This window comes from Biomphalaria glabrata, chromosome 5, assembly GCF_947242115.1.
Source record: "Biomphalaria glabrata chromosome 5, xgBioGlab47.1, whole genome shotgun sequence".
NCBI lineage: Eukaryota > Metazoa > Mollusca > Gastropoda > Planorbidae > Biomphalaria > Biomphalaria glabrata.
The window spans coordinates 9,192,822-9,211,410 of NC_074715.1; the positions used below are offsets into that span (position 1 = coordinate 9,192,822).

Genomic DNA, 18,589 nt, shown 5'->3' on the forward strand with positions numbered 1-18,589 from the left:
TAAATACCTCGTTTTTGGTGTATGCGGTGTAAAACACAAAAAAAGTGTTGATGTGCTTTGCTTTTTAAAAGGTATTTGAAACATTGTTTGCACTTTTTAGCACTGCAAACACATTTTTTTTGTTTTCTTACCATCTTTATTTAAACTGGTTCCACACTTTCATGGAAGACCTCGGAGCAGTGGACACCAGGTGGGAAGATGATACAGACATTGCCAGAGGCAGATCGTTGTGGTGGCAACTTGCTCACCCGCCCCCCCCCCCTCAGTGCGCCCAACAGCGCGGGAAAATCTAATTCTAATTAAGTCCAACTTAGTGAAAATAAATTTTAACATATATAAAAAATAGACTTTCATTCTTTGACTTAGAACTTATTAAAACAAATAGGCAACATTAACAAAGGAGATGTGACAGAAAAAATCAATGACCTTGCTTTGAAATATCGATAAAATTATAGCTCATCTTTCTTTAGTTGGCCACAGTGACGTTTTTATTAGCGTCCTTGACATTGTTGGGGTAACCGTGAAAATAAACCACTAACAAAAATATTTATTAAGAAACAAAATATCCTTTTTGCTTAAATCTATTCACGAATTTGTTTATAGATAGGACTAAGATAGCAAATAGATCTGTGACTCATTTAGTAATTCTGTGGCATTTTACGTCTCGTGAGACGATCTTTTCCCTTTGCAACTTCTTGTGTGACTAAAGAGGCCAATCCTTGATACACAGCTGCGATCACAGGTTGGGCATATAAAATCACCAGGCGCCATTGCATTTTCACCCTTCTTTCTGCTTCTGTTGTGTATGACATCTGCAATCTGTGACCCTTCCTTTATGCTCTCTCTCCATGTGGATCTGTCCAGTGCCACCTCTTCCCAGTTGCCAGTGTCGATTTTGAAGAGCTTCATGTCGCGTTTGCATACATCCGTATAACGTAAAAGTGGGCGACCAGCGGCTCTCCTGCCTTCAATTAGATCGCCATACAGGATGTCCTGTGGAAGTCGACCTACTGGCATTCTACGAACGTGGCCAAGCCAGCCAAGGCGTCTGCTGCTGATAACAGAGCGGATGTCCTGGCATCCTGCTCTATGTAGCACTTCCTCATTTGTTATCTTATCTTGCCACCTTATTTTAAAGATCCGCCTTAGGCATCGGAGGTGGAAGACATTCAGCTTTTTTTCCTGCCATGAGTAGGTTGACCATGTTTCACTTCCGTACAGCAAGGTGCTCAACACACAGGTCCGGTAGACTAGGGCTTTAGTACTGCTAGTCATCAATATGTTGTCCCAGACTCTTTTCTGCAACCGTGACATGGTGGCCATTGCCTTGGCTATCCTGTTGTTTATGTCTTTATCCAGTAGAGTGTTGTTGGATATGATGGAGCCAAGGTAACAAAAGTGATCAACAATTTCTAGTGGTTGGCCATTAATGCTTACTTGAGGTGCAGTGTTTGTGTTTTGGACAAGTATCTTAGTCTTGCTTTGACTGATGTTTAAGCCGAACTTCTGGCAAGCAGCAGATAGTTTGTCAACCATGGACTGTAGCTGAATATCAGAATCAGCCACAATAGCTGCATCATCAGCATACAGGAGTTCCCTGACGATCAGATGGGAGAAATTAAGAGACGTAATCTACAGTTCGGCAATCACCGCCTTTGGGCCTCAAAAACACAAAAATGTAGACTGGTTTGAGGCGAATCTAGCACATATGGAACCTTGCATCGAGAAAAAACGATCTGCACACCACGCTCACAAGACAAAGCCTAATCCAAAATCTCTGGAGGCCTTCAAAAGTGCTAATAAAGAGGCAAAACAAATGGCTAGAAAATGTGCTAACAACTTCTGGAGGGATACCTGCAACAGAATCCAAGACAGTCTCCACTCAGGAAATAGCAAAGCTCTATTTGATGTCATTAAAGCGGCCCTGGGTCCAGCAGTGTCTAAGCCTGCCCCCCTTCTATCCAAATCAGGAGAAAAAATTACAGATCAAACCAAGCAGCTAGAACGATGGACAGAACACTACCTCGAAGTCTATGCCACACAGAATACAGTAGACGATGTCACCCTGGCTTCTCTACCAGATCTTCCAGTACTGGAATGCCTAGATGAGCTTCCGAGCCTTAGTGACCTCAAAAAAGCAATTAACTGCTTAAAAAATAGAAAATCTCCTGGGAGTGATGGTATCCCAGTGGAAGTAGTGAAAGTCAACGAATCACTCCTGCTCCCTGAACTCTATATTCTCCTCTGCCGCTGTTGGGAAACAGGTCATGTCCCACAGGACATGCGTGACGCAACTATAGTCACAATATACAAGAACAAAGGGGATCGGAGTGATTGCAACAACTATAGGGGTATCTCTCTCCTCAGTATAGTGGGCAAGATCTTTGCTAGAGTGGCACTATCCAGGCTTCAAGTGATAGCTTCTAGAGTCTACCCAGAGTCTCAGTGTGGATTCAGGAGTGGTAGGTCCACTATAGACATGATATCTTCTCTACGACTACTGCAGGAGAAATTTAGAGAGAGAGACAGACCCCTTTACATTGTTTTTGTTGATCTGACTAAAGCTTTTGACATGGTCAGCAGAAGTGGCCTTTTCAAACTCCTGAGGAAAATAGGTTGCCCTCCCAAACTACTGAAGTTAATTGAATGTTTTCACGAGGAAACTAAATGTACTGTCAAATTCAATGGAGCCCAATCAGCACCTTTTGAGGTTTGCAGTGGTGTCAAGCAGGGATGTGTGCTCGCACCTACTCTGTTTGGCATATTCTTCTCCTGTCTACTGCATTATGCGTACAGCGACATAAACGAAGGTGTGTTTCTCCATACAAGATCCTCTGGAAAACTATTTAATGTATCAAGGCTGCGGGCAAAAACCATTTAGTAATACGAAACACTTAACACATTTCTCATTACCAATGAAAGGAAAATGAAAAGACAGAATAATGCAATAAATACTATCTATAATTCTATACGGTTGCATTTTTAAAAACATGCAAATGACAACATACCTTCTGAACATGATAATTGCAATCACAATTAGTATCACAACTAGTAAAGCCAGCACGATACCTATAGCCGTAGATGTACCGGAGCTATCATCTGTGGCCACTGAAAAATTCAAGAACAATAAGCAAAATATGACAAAAAATCTTTTTTTTTTCAAAGTTTATCTAAAAGGGAAGAACTCCTCATTTAAAACTATATTTATCAATAATAAACAAGTTGTTTCCCAAATATGATATTTAAAAAAAATGACTGATTTGTTTTTTGTTTTAAATTGATTCATGTTTTGTTAGCTATCATAAATAATTGTTTGAAGTATCAACGTGATCGATGAATTTGTGAGGGAGAAAAAACGTTAACATATATATAATGGGGAAAAATCCAACAAATTTAGCCGTATTCATTAATACTGAAGGGCTAGTTTCCGTTGTTGGTCTTAAACAAAATAATTAATTACTAGTAATTATTTGATTTATTCTTTACTTTTTAAAATTGATTCATGTCTTGTCTATGCCAAAGAATAATTGTGTGAAGTTGAAGTTGTGGGATGTGTGGCCGAGAGGCTAAGTACGCTTGGGGTTGTCTTGGCCACCTATGAAGCGGGCTCGAGGTTCGACACCCAACTCGAGCAGAGTTGTGTTTACTGAGCGCCTAAAGGCAGCACTGAAAACCTACTCCCAGTGACCCCTTTCCCACACTGGTCCACAAATGAGACTAGACCATAGCGCTCTGAGCATGCTATAAGCATGAATGTTGCGCTATATAAAAGCTATTTTAAAAAAAAAGGTTCAGCTTGATCAGAAAATGGGTGTGGGAGAAATAACTGACAGAGTGAGTTGATGAAAGCTTTGTAAAAAGGAACCTTTGTGATTGGATATTATTTTGTGTTTGATAGATATAATACGTTTTAATTAATTAAAGCTGGAGAGACAACCATAAGAAGATAGTGGAGCCACAATCTCCAGTAGTCTTCCAAAGTACTGAATACATTGCATGTAGAAATAAAGAGCTTTAGTCTCGCTAACACTTATCTCAGTCGCTATGCCAACGGACGTTCACCAATCGTAAAACAAATATCAAACATCCTGGAGTCACGTGCTTTCCTATCTATTCTATTCCAAAATCACAGTAGCTCCAGTCAAACATAAATATCATGTATTTTTCGTTGTTTTAAACATGGACATTACGTGACTGTTCGTTTTGGGCAATTAGATCTATTCCTACGGGTGTCGCAAGATGTGGTGACCTTCTTTTTGCGGTTAGCGGTGATTTATTATAGAAAGATTGCCTCCGTTATGGGATAGCTGGGCAAAGGTTCATGTAGAGGTAACTTTCCAAAACGAATTTGATTTAATTATCATCAAGTGGATGGGGATTCTGAAAAGTAAGCGTGATAAATATTGTTTTCTCAATTTTCGGGCACTAGAAAAGATCTTTCTTTTGCTAGACTCTTTTTTTGTTTGCGCCATTTAAATCTGTACTACTAAAACAAACCGATGTCCATCAAGTCTTTTTTTATGTATACATTTTATAAATATGTGCATAGAATTAGAAATAGTTCATTTTTTATAAAGTAAAAAATAGATGTTGCGCTAAACTATTAGTGGATGGTGCACAAACAAATTATATTTGTAATATATAAAGTACAATGTAAGAAGTGTGTATGTCCTTTAAAAAAAATCAGAACCGTTTCTCCAATCCTAATGAAACTTGGCATGAACATTCCTAATATAATGGGGGTTATCTTATAATAATATAATGTAAAATGTAAAATTATCCTACAACAAGTAAGTTGACTAGATTTAGGTCGATTAAGCATCTTGACATAGAGTTTAAACAGCATTGATGCCTTTTATTTAGTATGATATGATATGGCGTACAATAAAAAAAGAACCGGAGCAAAATAACAGTATTCTTCCTGAGTATGACAATATGATGATCAACATAGATATTAAGTTACTATAAAAAGTGAAATAGGTTTGTGATTTTATAGGATTTTGAAAGGGAAAAGCCTTTCTTTCTGTCATGTTTAAATCATAAGAACTAAAAAGTTCTTGTAAAACAGATTTTACCATCGCCTATATCGCACACAAAAATACAAGTAACGGTATTTTTACAAAGTTTATACCAACTCACTCTGTCTTTCTGTCTGTCTGGTAAAAAGTGTGCACATGTTATTTCTCCTACACCCAATCTCGGATCAAGCTGAAACTTCGCACAATTGTTCATTGGCATAGACAAGACATGAGTCAATAAAAAAGTAACCAATTAGACATTTAATTACTGATACACTTATTATTTTGATTTATGTAACAAGGGAAACTAAAACTTCATAATTCTAAGAAATTTCAAAATTTGTTGGGTTTAGTCACCTTAAATAAGTGCTAATACTACTTCTTCCTTCTTCTTTTGCACAATTATTTGTTCTACCTAACAAAACATGAATCAATAAACAAAAATACTCAATTAGTCCATTAAATAATGGTAATTAATTATTTTCATTGATATCGAATATGGGAAATAACTTCTAAATTATTGGATGATATAGTTTTTAGGACGGAGTTCTTCCTGTTATGATAAATTGGCTCCAGTTTTAGTATAAAGGTTATTACTCTTCAAATTTGAAGTAAAATGGACCTACTTAACCCGCAAGCCCCATTGACTGGATCACATTCACCATTCTCACAGGTACTCGAGCAATTTGATGAACAGTTTCTTCCGTAAGTTCCTCTGAAACATTCTGGACGTAAAGAGTTAATGATTTGATGACTGCTTGGGATAGCATTAAGTTGAGATGTATAGTGTTAGAGTTTTCATACTGTTAGATTTTTCATACTTCAAACTGTTAAGAGTTTTTAAGCTGTAAGAGTTTTCATACTGTTAAAAGTTTTCATACTGTAAGAGTTTTCAAACTGTTAAGAGTTTTCATACTGTAAGAGTTTTCAAACTGTTTGAGTTTTCATACTGTAAGAGTTTTCATACTGTTAAGAGTTTTCATACTGTAAGAGTTTTCATACTGTAAGAGTTTTCAAACTGTTGGAGTTTTCATACTGTAAGAGTTTTCAAACTGTTAAGAGTTTTCATACTGTTAAGAGTTTTCATACTGTAAGAGTTTTCATATTGTTAAGAGGTTTCACACTGTTTAAGTTTATATGTTGTATAGTGGATACAATTGTTGCATGTTCAGGTAATGAGCTTCCCAAATGCTTTGCGATGATGGTCTTGGATTTCAAAATTGACAGAGGTCATCTTCTGACATCATGCATAAAGTCTGGGCTGGCACACAGTAATGTTTACTTTTGATGGAAGTTTACTAACATTTCCAAGAATCAAAATTCTTATTACGCCCTATATAATAAAATTTTAGACAAAAAAAAAACAAAAAAAAACAAAAAAAAAACAAACAAACGAACTACATAGGCCAAAGTCAATGGAATATAACCCCTCTTGTTAGGACGTCAAGAGATTTCAAGTTTTAAAAAATGTGAAATAAAAAAAAAAGATAATTTATATTAAAGAAAAAAAAAAGTAAGTATTAAACACAAAATGTAATTAAAATTATAGAGATTTATTTCTATATTCCGTAAACTTGGATTCATTAGTTTAATTTTAAGCTATATACACTAGTCTACATTTATAACATTTTTATGGCTTTACGATTACGACAAGTAATAAATGTAATAAAATGAGATAAGATAATTACTCATTGTACAGTTTGGAAGCTGAAACCCATCAATACAGCCGAAAACACAGCTGCCATTCACATTGTTACACCTTCCGTCGTAACAGTTTTCGTTACATGCACTAGAACAGTTTTGTCCCCATTGTCCTTTAGGGCAGTCTAAAAAAAAAAAAGAAAAAGAAATGTCTTCAGGAAATAAATTTAAAACATTCATTACTGGAAACACTTCTTTAAAGTTTTTCAATTCTCTGGATATAACGACATGTATAAGCACTATCAAGTCTTTAGAAAAAGTTTTCTTGACATGAAATCCTGTTTAAAAGATAATTTTTTATTATTCTAAGAGCCTATCATCCAGTGACCTTTGTCCTATTACATACTAGTCTTAAGTCAAACACGTTATTACGGAGAAGAATCCTTAAATTCTTCATAAAAAGCAGCTTGATGGCTGAGTGGTAAAGCACTAAGCTTCCGAAACGTGTGGTCTCGAGCTCGAGTCCCTATGAAAGACTAAGATTTTGAAAGTTGTGAATTTCAGAACGCCTATGAATCCACCCAACTCTAATATGTATCTGACATATTTACAGTCCGAGCTAGAAACAGATGACTTCACATCATTTCATACATAGATAACAAGGACTAACCCTTTTGATTTCCGAGAATGACCAGTGTGTATTATGTATATAGAAGGAAATATCCCTGTAACTTGTAAGAGGAAGCCATGTTATTGAGTTAAGTACTGTTTGGTGGAAGAGAAGGAGGCCATGTTATTGAGTTAAGTACTGTTTGGTGGAAGAGAAGGAGGCCATGTTATTGAGTTAAGTACTGTTTGGTGGAAGAGAAGGAGGCTATGTTATTGAGTTAAGTACTGTTTGGTGGAAGAGAAGGAGGCCATGTTATTGAGTTAAGTACTGTTTGCTGTAAGATTATGACAAGTTATTGACTTAAGTACTGTTTGGTCTAATAATAGATGTTGTTGTTGTTGAAACGCCGTGTCATCTCTCCACTTTTAGAGAGTAAGTTACTTGTATTTTTTTCTCAACATCTTGGATTGTTGTAACTATAGAGGATATTGTTTAATTGTTAGAATAGACTATAGCGATTGTTATAACATTATTGTTTTAGGGCGAGTGACAGTGTGCATTGAAACTCTGTATATCAACTATGAGCTGCGGGATAGTTTGTCTGCAGAGTCACTTGACCTGTATGGGAGCTTAAAGGCACTAATTGGAGTTCATCTCAGGTATATCAACTATGAGACTCTATCGTCAGGAACATAGAGTTGGTATGACTCAAGAAGTGAGGAACTAGAGATTGTAGCTTGAGAGTTAGTTCATGAGTTGATTCATGTACAGCCGTATACTTCCAGAAGATCATTGAGCTACTGCATCATTAATGACAAAATGTCGGAAGCCAAGCGCTTACTCACTCAGCCACCATGCTCCCAAAATGTTTGATGACTATTGAAAATTTAATTACTGTATAATGTCACTTCTAACGACAAAGACGATGGTAATATTCTATTAGGACTCGATTATTTAAGTTTGAGAAAAGGTCGTGTAAATTTCCCTACTAATATATTTCTAAATGCTTTTTAGGTTTCTTGATAACAATTATATATACATAAACTTCAAACAAAGTAAGCGAATGTAAAAGAGAATGTTAAAAACCGTCTGACCGCCTTTACTTTTGGCTTTCTAAACATGACAGAAATAACAGGACAAATAATGGTAGAATGGATTTGGGGAAGGCACCAAAGCTGGAGTTGCTTATAACATGAGTTAACAGAGCTAAGTCTTATCAAGTATGGGAAGACAGTCTTACTTTCTGTGCAGTCTGCCTTTTGAAATCCAGGCTTGCATCCATAGATACAGTTTCCATTAAGTGAGTTGCACGTGGAGTTGTAACAATGTTCGCTACAGTTGGAACTGCAATTGGTACCCCATGTGATAGAGGTACAGGCTGTAAATAAAGTTTCGCTTTATTCGTTTAAACATCTCAAAGCATTGTAAATAATCATTGTGAGTTTCATTATTAAAAAAAAAATAATTCGATGTTTAATTACAAAGCTTGAATGAACTCGATCTGTCGATCTGTCTGGGTTCATTATTACACTTTTTTTTTCTACCACTTACCTGTCCGTGAATCAACTTGATATATTGCACAATTATTCATAATAAAGTAACCAAAAAGTTAACCAATAAGTTGTAATTAAGTAATGATTTTTTATATACGGTCAAAATATCATAAACCAGAGGTAGGCGACACCTAAGAGAATAATCACAAAGATAAAAGGCAGATACCTCGTTCTATATGCTGGGACAAATTTATACAAATGCTCCATCTTCCCTAGTGCTATTAGAGTATGGAATGGGTTGCCTGAATTGTAGGCAGAATTTAAGTTATCAGTTAACATTCGTGGCTGGACGCGTTGGACGTAATCAAATTCATTTTTGAAGTAACGACTGTATTTTATAAGATAACATAATCACAAACAGTCTCTCCTCAACAAACAAGCCGAGAACTAGGTTCTTCGCTATAGAATTTGATTTAATAAAACGTATACGAAGAACAATTCATTACTGTTGTCCATAGATTAAGAAACAATAAAATATTGCTCTCTGATGACATTCTTCAAAGCCACATTTTTACTTAGATTATTATGTTTTAACACTCACTATTGCCAGTTATGTCTCATTCATTAAGTAAATATCTCCCGAGCCCAAATGTTTCCCCCATTATTCATTTCATCGTAAATTTAAGTTGCTTATGGTGTAAGTCTTTAATTTCATTAGGGCTCAATATACTATAATCTTTTTAAAAAATAAATACCAATTAAATATAAAACTTTACTGCTATACAAATTTTACCAGTTTTACAGAGAGGTGGGTCAATATATCCTTTACATCCTTGGTCACACTGTCCAGTTTTAGCGTTACACGTGCCTTCACATCTATCACTGCAGGTATGGCGACAATTTATGCCCCACTTGCCACTAGAGCAGGCTGAATATGAAAAACCGAATGAATTTAATAATTGATCAGTAATCATTAATTATTATCCTTTTAAAATGACATTGGTTACAAATCATACTTTGTTAAAGAGAAATATATGTGTGAAGGAAATGTCTGTGCTGGTCTTTGTTTACGCATTTGCAATTCAATTTGATTCTACCCAGCTAAAAAGTGTGATGATAATAATAATAATAATAATAATAGTAATAATAATAATAATAATAATAATAATAATAATAATAATAATAAAATATTAAATAGTTAAAAAAAAGTTTATCGATATGTACGAATTTCATAGACACAAAAAAACATGATATTGATGGATTTTTCTCCCATTTTATAAAAAATGTCCAATGTCGATTTACAATATAAAGAAAAGTGTCCTGTTATAATTAACATTATTTTTTTAAATATCAATACCAAATTGAAATTTTCCATTCCATCTACTAAAAAATGTTAATGTTTTTGAAAATATTAAAGGTTTGATGTCATAATTGAGCATGTGGAACTGGCAAGTGACTGGATTTACGTAGATTTTCAGAATCTCCGCTAAATACATTAAAACAAACAACAACATAGAAACCGTAATTAAGGCTAACCTTCGTTCGTTTCTAGTGGACTTAATGCATTTTCTAGTTAAAAACCAAAATTTAAAAAAGGTTTCAGCAAAAACGGAAAGATCGATGCAATTAATTGTTCATAATTGATTTGACTGATTTTTGTTCATCATTTTTACAAAGCTCACTTTGTCTGTCTGGTTTTACGTAGTCATGCGAAACACTGCACTCACTCTTAATCTTCGGATTCGAAGACATCGCAATTATATCTTTTTATCAAAAATATAATTTAATAACGAAAATACAAGATGGATACCTAGTAAAATTATCGAAAAATTCGATACATTTAAGCTATCAAAAGGTTAATTTTTGTTGTCTGTTAATTTCCCCTACGGATCCCATTGGGTCATGGACCTGGGTGCTTCAGATATAGAGGAAATATGAAGACAAAACTAAGGCCGTCTGCCTTTCTAGCAATATCAACACAAATAGGCATGGACTTCAGCTATTAAGTCCCAGAGTCTCCTATCTCAAGTGACACACGTCCTTTTCTATCTGCATTTCACTACAGGGCGCCGACACACTTCCCAGTGCTACCCCAGGTCCTCAACACAGTTCACAGATAGCACCAAGGACGTTTTCTTGAGTCAAGACAGCCCAGACTTGCAGATCACTGCAGGCGGATCTGTAACAGTTCATCTTCCTGTCTAAATATGTCTTGTACTACTAGTGTTCAATGGTGCTCAGATGCGCACCATCAGTGTGGCAAGGGAGCGGAGTTACAACAATATATATATATATTTCAATTTTAATTCGAAAACGGCTCTCTAACAGATTTCTTTAAAATTTCAAGGTATGTGAATATTAGTGAGAGAGAAAATTCTCAACTCACTGGCCACATCGTGAAAACTCGAGGTCGACCATTATAACGGTTTTAAAATGTCTCATTATCAAAAAAAAAAAAAAATTGGCTTTAATGTTTTATGAATGAATTTTTTTCCCATGACGTAAAAGGAAAAAAAAAACTAGACATCGATTGCGTCACTAGGTTCACAGCAGTACACTGTTACATGTATTTGTGTATTTATGTTTATGTATGTTATGTATCTGTTTGATTGTCCTATCGTAGTCTCCCTAGTTCTACTGTTCAGTGTGTTCACGAGTTCACGGTTTTTCTTTAAGTGGATTGTAGAATGCTAACACAGGAGCTTGAGTCACCATGGATTGTGGGTCACGAAATGCACTGTCATGTTTTTTTGACCATGTCCAAGGGATATATGTATAAAGTAGCTGCGGAATTGGTTCAAAGACGTCGGATAGTCAGGGCAGAAATTTAGCAAGATAGTGCACTGTGACGAGATGTTTAGATAGATATTTTTGGCACGTTTATTGAAGTCTAGGGGAAATTTTATTAATTTATCCCGCTCACATAAACAAGATTTTGAAGAGGCACACCGCAACTAACAGTAAGAACACAGACCAATATATTACGTTTATAAATTAAAATGATTTAATGACTAAAAGATTACACGAGATAATTTGATATAAAAAAATATAATCGAGAAGTGAAATGGGTGTATTAATATCTAAAATAATTGCTCATCATTGATTGCTGATTGGTGAGTGATTGGAAAAGTGTTCCTATGTCCGACTACTTATATTCTTAGCTGCTAGCCCAGTTGGTCGTCTTCTAGTGGTCGTAGGACTGGCACTCAGAAGGATGAGTCATCCGGCTCTGTCTTCGGACGTCGGCTCGGGATGTCTTCTGTGCTATAGGCAAGCTGGCGTTAGGGTTAGGCCACTGCCTGTTTAGCAGTAGAGAGCTGGTGCTGCAGACTAAGTTTGTAGTAGTAGTGGACCTCTTAGCTGGTGTTTCTAGCTTGCAGATGGCCGTGCTAACTCACACCAATTTATTTCTGTAGCAATGATTGCTCTAAGAAGTGGCCAGTAGCTATTGGGCAGTGTTTAGAGCAGGTGATCTAAATTCAGTACTTATATTCATGAAAGCTTATCGTTCACAACAATTATTAAGTCTCAGATATGGGCAAAATATAATAAATCAAACATACTAAATAAAGAAAATCCTTAACAAATTATTCATCCGAGCGAGGCTCGGTCACCTGGTACTTTATAAAATTACGCTTAATATAAGAATTTTTTTTTACAAAAGTTTTTTTTTTTTTTACATTTCCTTGTTAGTTTTGCAAATAGGCATGATTGATGTAGTTAATTGTACATTAATGCTTTTATTATACCATTGACTAAGTTTCGGACGTTCGTTTAGAAATTAACATTATCCAAGCTCAAACTTCCAAAAGATTCGAACACATCGAAACGAAAGTCTGATACTCATATCACAAGACGAGACAGCCACAATCAGTCTTGATAGATTTATTCCTCGAGAGTTTGGCGGAACAAATCGCTCCGCCTGCCTACAAAAATCAATGTCTACCAGGCGGTTGTTCTCCCAACCCTTCTCTATGGCGCTGAGACATGGACACTATACAGGAAACGACTAAGACTTCTTGAGCGCTTTCACCAAAGATGCTTGCGCTCCATCATGCTAACATACCGCACTGCAAACAGCGATGTCCTTGCAAACGCCGGCATGGACAGTATAGAGGGACTTCTGATGGTCGACAGTTGCGCTGGACAGGACATGTATCCCGTATAGGAGACGAACGTATGCCAAAGGCAGTCTTTTTTTGTGGTCAACTTAACAGAGGCGCCCTAAGGAAACGCTTCAAAGACCAGCTTAGGCGTCAACTTTCCTTAGCTGACATAGAAGAGAGCACCTGGTTGCATGCAGCCTCAGAACAAGACAGCTGGAGGTCTTTCACGAAGGCAGCGAGAGACACATTTGAGACCGAAAGAAAATCCGCTGCCGAGGACAAACACAGACGACGAAAAGAAAATCTAAATCGACCACCTGCGGACAATGGTTATGCTTGCCTTGGTTGTGGCAAAATATGAAGGTCACAGCTGGGGCTTTGCAGCCACTGGAAATACTGTATTCCTCACTAATCTTCGGACTCGAAGACAAACCTTATTATTGTTATCATTCAATTACATTAATATAGTCGTTTTGTCAGTCTATTCTAGACTCGTTTGTGTACTTAAAATATTCAGTTTCTGTGTTTCTGGATTCTATTCAAGCAAAGGATCGTTACTCCACGTCTACACTAGTGTTGTTGTCACTAGTCTAAATTTAGATCTACAATCTTTAGGACGTAAAACAAAACACACACATTACTAACACAACAATAACATGCTTCACTTAATTTTATAATAACAATATTAGTATCAATTAATGCATTTGAAAATAAAAATTAACCTGTATCACACTGCGGTGGGTTACTGTATCCAATACATACAGTGTTGCATTTTCCAGTGTCTCTTTCACAGGTGTCAGGACATAAAGCAGAACATTGTTTACTACAGGGTAGACTCCATTTACCCGCAGGACACTCTATAAACATAAAAATTAAATATTAAATTGGATTAGAAAATGATCTTATTATATTAGTGCTTGCGGGAGTCATCTAGTACATTTCTACCATAAGAGTAAAAATCCAAAAAAAAAATGAGAAAAAAGTTTTTTTTTAATCTATTATGTTAAGTATAGTTTGTAGATTACTAAAAAATAAAAAAAAATGCAAATTGGGTATCCAATACGGCTGCCGTAAAGGTAAAATATAGTAGTTTTGTGAAGGAATATAACTTTTTAAATTTGAATGTATTGTCATCAAACTTTACACACTTGTAGAACTTAGGCCACCACTGGGAATGAACTAGAAAGTATTATGCTACCTCTTAAAATGAAAAAGATACAATTTTTCCAATTCTGACCCCAAAAATGTGAATTTTTCACCATCAAATTCAAATTCAAGAGCATTTTGATTTACTAAATACTACAAGTTCTTGCTTAATTTACATGAAAAAAAGGTCCCTCATTAGTAATATATTTCCATAATCGATATTTGGTGATATGTACAAGATTTATCTAGAATCTAGATCTAGTACTATTTTAGTATTTACTTTTATTTTATCTCCTACTGCCATAAAACTTCCTTTCTTTTATAACTCTCTGCCTAATTGTATAATGTTGATTTAAATAAACTAAAATGCACACAAAGTAAAAGTAGAATGTAGGTAGATCTAGACATGTCAACTCATTTTTTGCAGAAAAAATCTTAGTAAAAAATTTCGCTGTTTTCAGTCACTAATGTAAATAAAAAACTTGCCTAATAGTATTTCAAGAGTAGCATCCCTTTTTAATTATTTTTTTTATTTTAATGGTTTAGTTATACATTAATATCGCATTTTTAGTTCATAATTCTTAATAACAAATATAATTTAAAAAAAATAATTGGGGGGGGGGGATCTTTGAAACGGTTGCTAAGGTAAACAATACCCACCCCACCAACTTAAAATTATATATTTAAAATACTTCTATTTGGCTTATTTACATGAAAAGTTTAAATTATAAAGAAATGATTCAAGTATTTAATAATGGAAAGAACAAAAATCTTTTTTTTTGGTTAAATTGTATCATTCTTATGGTAGAACTGAATAATCTAGATGTAAAATTTGAGCAAATAAAGATTTAAAAAAAAAAAACACATCGGACTCTAATGTATCACATATTACCCTCATTGTAGAACACTGACAATTTTTTTATTACAACCCTGATCAGAATTTTAAACTGGTTTATGCTTAATTTTTGCTCACGTATTTATTATATATCAAATAGAATAGGATAGCTTTTATTTTAAGCATTTAGATATCCTTTAAAAAAATGTAATTTGATGTAAAGAAAACGACCAAATTTTCTAGAAAAACTTTTTTATTAAACTAACGTGAATTTAAATAGCGTATATTGTTTCTTCACTTTGGCAAATTTTATATAGCCTAATACCGACCATTTGAAAAAAAAACCCACACAAATGCCCGTATTGGCTACCGAATCATATTACCCCCAGTTTTCTCTAAATGGTGTTTCAATTAATTTGCATGGGGTTTTTAAATTAATCAGTCAAAAACAAACTGTTGGTAAAAATTGTTTGAATGAATTTTAACAGACAACAAGAACATGCAAATACTTAAATGTCAGTATCTTATTTTCTTCAAGTATCGTCTGTAATATATAAAATAAGATAAGAACTTTCTAACCAATCTTTTCAACAACTTTTAATTATTAGTTTAAATTCTAAAATCAGAGATACGAACATTAAATATATTTAAAAAATCGAAGTAATATTACCAGAGTGATCAATGTTGTCTTAACATTGAGAAAATACATGTTCATTATTGTAAGATTTTTTAATTTACGTATTTTCTTACTAGAAGAGATACAGCGATATTATATGTGAACTAGCCGGATAAGACCCAGGGCCTGTGGATCTTAGTTTGGGTATTACTGATAGACTGGATTGAGTTTAAATCTATGTCAAACTTGGAGAAAGCTACTCTAACATTTTTTTTTTAAATTTTGCGACGAAAATAAAAGTAGAGTATGAGAATGGGTTTACCCGTTCAGCCAACACATTCATATCCAATATAAATTTATGTGAAAACGGGTTTACCCGATTTGTTAAAAAGTTTCGTTATTTTATTGAGATACAATTAGGTACTATTTGTCTATCTTTAGAAACCTCCGGTTGTGGAAGGTACATTAAACATAAACTACGGTCTCCGCCATGATCTAAGAAACTTTTATGCCAATTTTTATTAAAATTGGTCAAACAGTTTTGATTTTTTATTCGGGATATACATATATACATACGCCTTTCTACATTGTATATTAGATATAAAAGCCCCTTAAACAAACTTACTGACCTCCATATGCCTCCACTTCACACAAAGTGAGAAAAATGTCTTGTCCATTAATACTTATTGAGATTAAGTTTACTGCATTATTCACTCTTCCAGTTAGAATGACATAATATATCAATACATTATTTAAACTACTTGTATCTTTGTAGAATCCGATTTCATTTTTTTCATCATATGTCTTAATAACAAAACCTTGAAGTCGTTCTCTATGTGTATCACCTAAGGAGAACAGAAGAAAAACATTTTTTTTAAAATTTCATTACTGGAGTTTTTTATTTCTTTATTTAAAAATGTATTAGTTTTGAGTTTCAATTCAGACTCGAGCAACTTTTTTTAAAATTAATAATTTTTGTGAAAAGGCAGCACGGAATCCTTCTCCTCCCCTACTGATTCACACAAAGATTTAACCAAAGCACACATAGCAAACTATAAGCATTACATTTTTCTTAAACGAGAACAATTAATACAAATATCTCCAATCGTAGACATTTGTTATTTTAAGTCTACAAAAAAAATATTACTGGATTGATTCATCATTCAATCGGTAATAAGAACAATTTAAAAAGTGCGGATTCACAGTCTTTGTTATAAATTCCTATTTCGATATAAAAAAAAACGTGCTATTAAACAATGGAATGGTTTGCCTGTATCAGCCAGGAAATTCATCAGTGACTTGGCAGAGTTAAAGTCATTGATTTATATGCATGACTAGATTGACGCTTAACCATAGTCTTTTTTTTTTTTTTGTAGTAACATCTGTATTTTATAAGATAAGATAAACATTTACTTGGATTACACTGCAGCCTTTAGATCCAAGGAAAAAAATTATTCTTTATGATTCAACTACTTCTCGAATCAAGACGACTCCAAAACCTCGGTTGTGGGTGTTTTTCATTCAAAAATGCTATAGATATTAGGAAATCATTAAATTTAAAAATGTATTCCTCAAACCTTCGCACAGTGTGTGAAATACTTCTACGATTGTAGCCGACCAAAAACACTGTTGGCTTTAGTGAGACTTTTTTTCTAATTCTTTAGGCAGTGACGCAGAGTTGGATGCTGTGCTGCCAGGTTTGTGCGCTGTCTACACACAACATTTTTAAAAAAAGGCACTTTACATTGATTTGTGGATCTGACCTATCTCTGTTCGGAGACTTCTAAAGCATGAGGTTGATAGAGAGACCAAACGAAGCAGTCAAATTCGCTGTCTGCTAGTTGAAGCTCTGTCATTGACGGTCGTTGAGTTTTAGCACCAAAAGGCTGGCAGACAGCTAAACCGCTGTAGGCGTATCGTATCTTAACTTATAAAACTTGAAATAATTTAAATATAAATTCTTTGTGAAAAAATTCTAAATTGAACTTTTATTACAATATAGACTAATTCAATTTGAGATAAAATGAAATAGATGTAGTAGACTATAAAAATGTTTTGTTAGAACATATTTTAATTTACTACAAAAACAAGTCTTTTCACTCCTGCGATAAGGAGTCGTTTCTGTTACCTAAGACAGCTGACGACCTGGCTTATTTTGTATTATTCACTCCACATAGCCACCAACCTATCGCAAACAACTTTCCACTTCCATAACAAGCTACTGTTCGGTGTGCGCAAGAAAAGCGGCAAAAGTCCGCATAGAGCAGCTCTGTAACAATCATCTCTTTCATTTTAAGTTGGGAGAATTAATGATGTAAGTTGGATACGTCGGTGCGGAACTTGATGTAGATTTCCTCGTTTTATTTTATATTAACTTTTCTCAAAAGCAAGCACACACCCCTGCTCTTCACCATTCTCTATGGAAAAATGAGCTGAAGGGTTAACTGATATTCTTGAATTACTTATTTGGCAAGAAGCTTTCAATCTTTATATCTTATCTTATATAATACAGACGTTACTTCAAAAAAGATGATTACGTCCTACGCGTCATGCATTTAGTCATGCATATTAACCAATGACTTAAATTCTGCCAAGTCACTGGTTTTCCTGGCTAGCTCAGGCAACCCATTCCATGCTCTAATATCACTAGGGAAGAAGGAGTATTTGTACAAATTTGTCCTAGCATATGGTACGAGGAATGTGCCTTTATAAATCAGTATCACCTATCTTATTCTATCTAATTATTAGTCACTCTCAATCTACCTCTTTCCTATTTAAAAAGTTATTTTCTTAAGCCTCTATGGATCAATACTTTATTGAAACCATTCTCTAGTCGTATTCGGTTTCTATGTTCCATTGTTTCAAAAACGTACACATGACTGTAAATTAAATTCATAATTTGAGTGTTGAGTAGGTCACTGGATTTACCAATAAAAGAGTAAAGAGATATGGTTATATTTATATATGTTAATGAATGCTCCATTCACTATACAATGATTTTAATAATATGTATCTAATATATCAACGCTGGCTAGTAGAAATTTTATACTATAAAAAGGCGATTGGCGCCTAAACCAGTAAGCTTCTGGCAAAAGAGCTCGCTATCCTTAGGTGGCCACCCACG

The 18,589-nt window shown here is 34.6% G+C and overlaps 1 protein-coding gene across 1 annotated transcript in view; it reads right to left on the bottom strand.

The window, feature by feature from the left end:
• LOC106064035 (receptor-type tyrosine-protein phosphatase alpha-like) overlaps window positions 1-17,879 on the bottom strand; it is a 42,540-nt gene extending 24,661 nt beyond the window's left edge. The window contains exons 1-8 of the mRNA XM_056028735.1: window positions 17,864-17,879; window positions 16,095-16,310; window positions 13,591-13,725; window positions 9,556-9,690; window positions 8,510-8,647; window positions 6,707-6,844; window positions 5,645-5,743; window positions 3,009-3,108 (exon numbers count right to left, since the gene is read on the bottom strand). Coding sequence (XP_055884710.1) covers window positions 3,009-3,108; window positions 5,645-5,743; window positions 6,707-6,844; window positions 8,510-8,647; window positions 9,556-9,690; window positions 13,591-13,725; window positions 16,095-16,310; window positions 17,864-17,879 — 977 coding nt within the window. The remainder of the gene's footprint in view (window positions 1-3,008; window positions 3,109-5,644; window positions 5,744-6,706; window positions 6,845-8,509; window positions 8,648-9,555; window positions 9,691-13,590; window positions 13,726-16,094; window positions 16,311-17,863) is intronic.
• Between the last annotated feature and the right edge of the window lie 710 nt (window positions 17,880-18,589).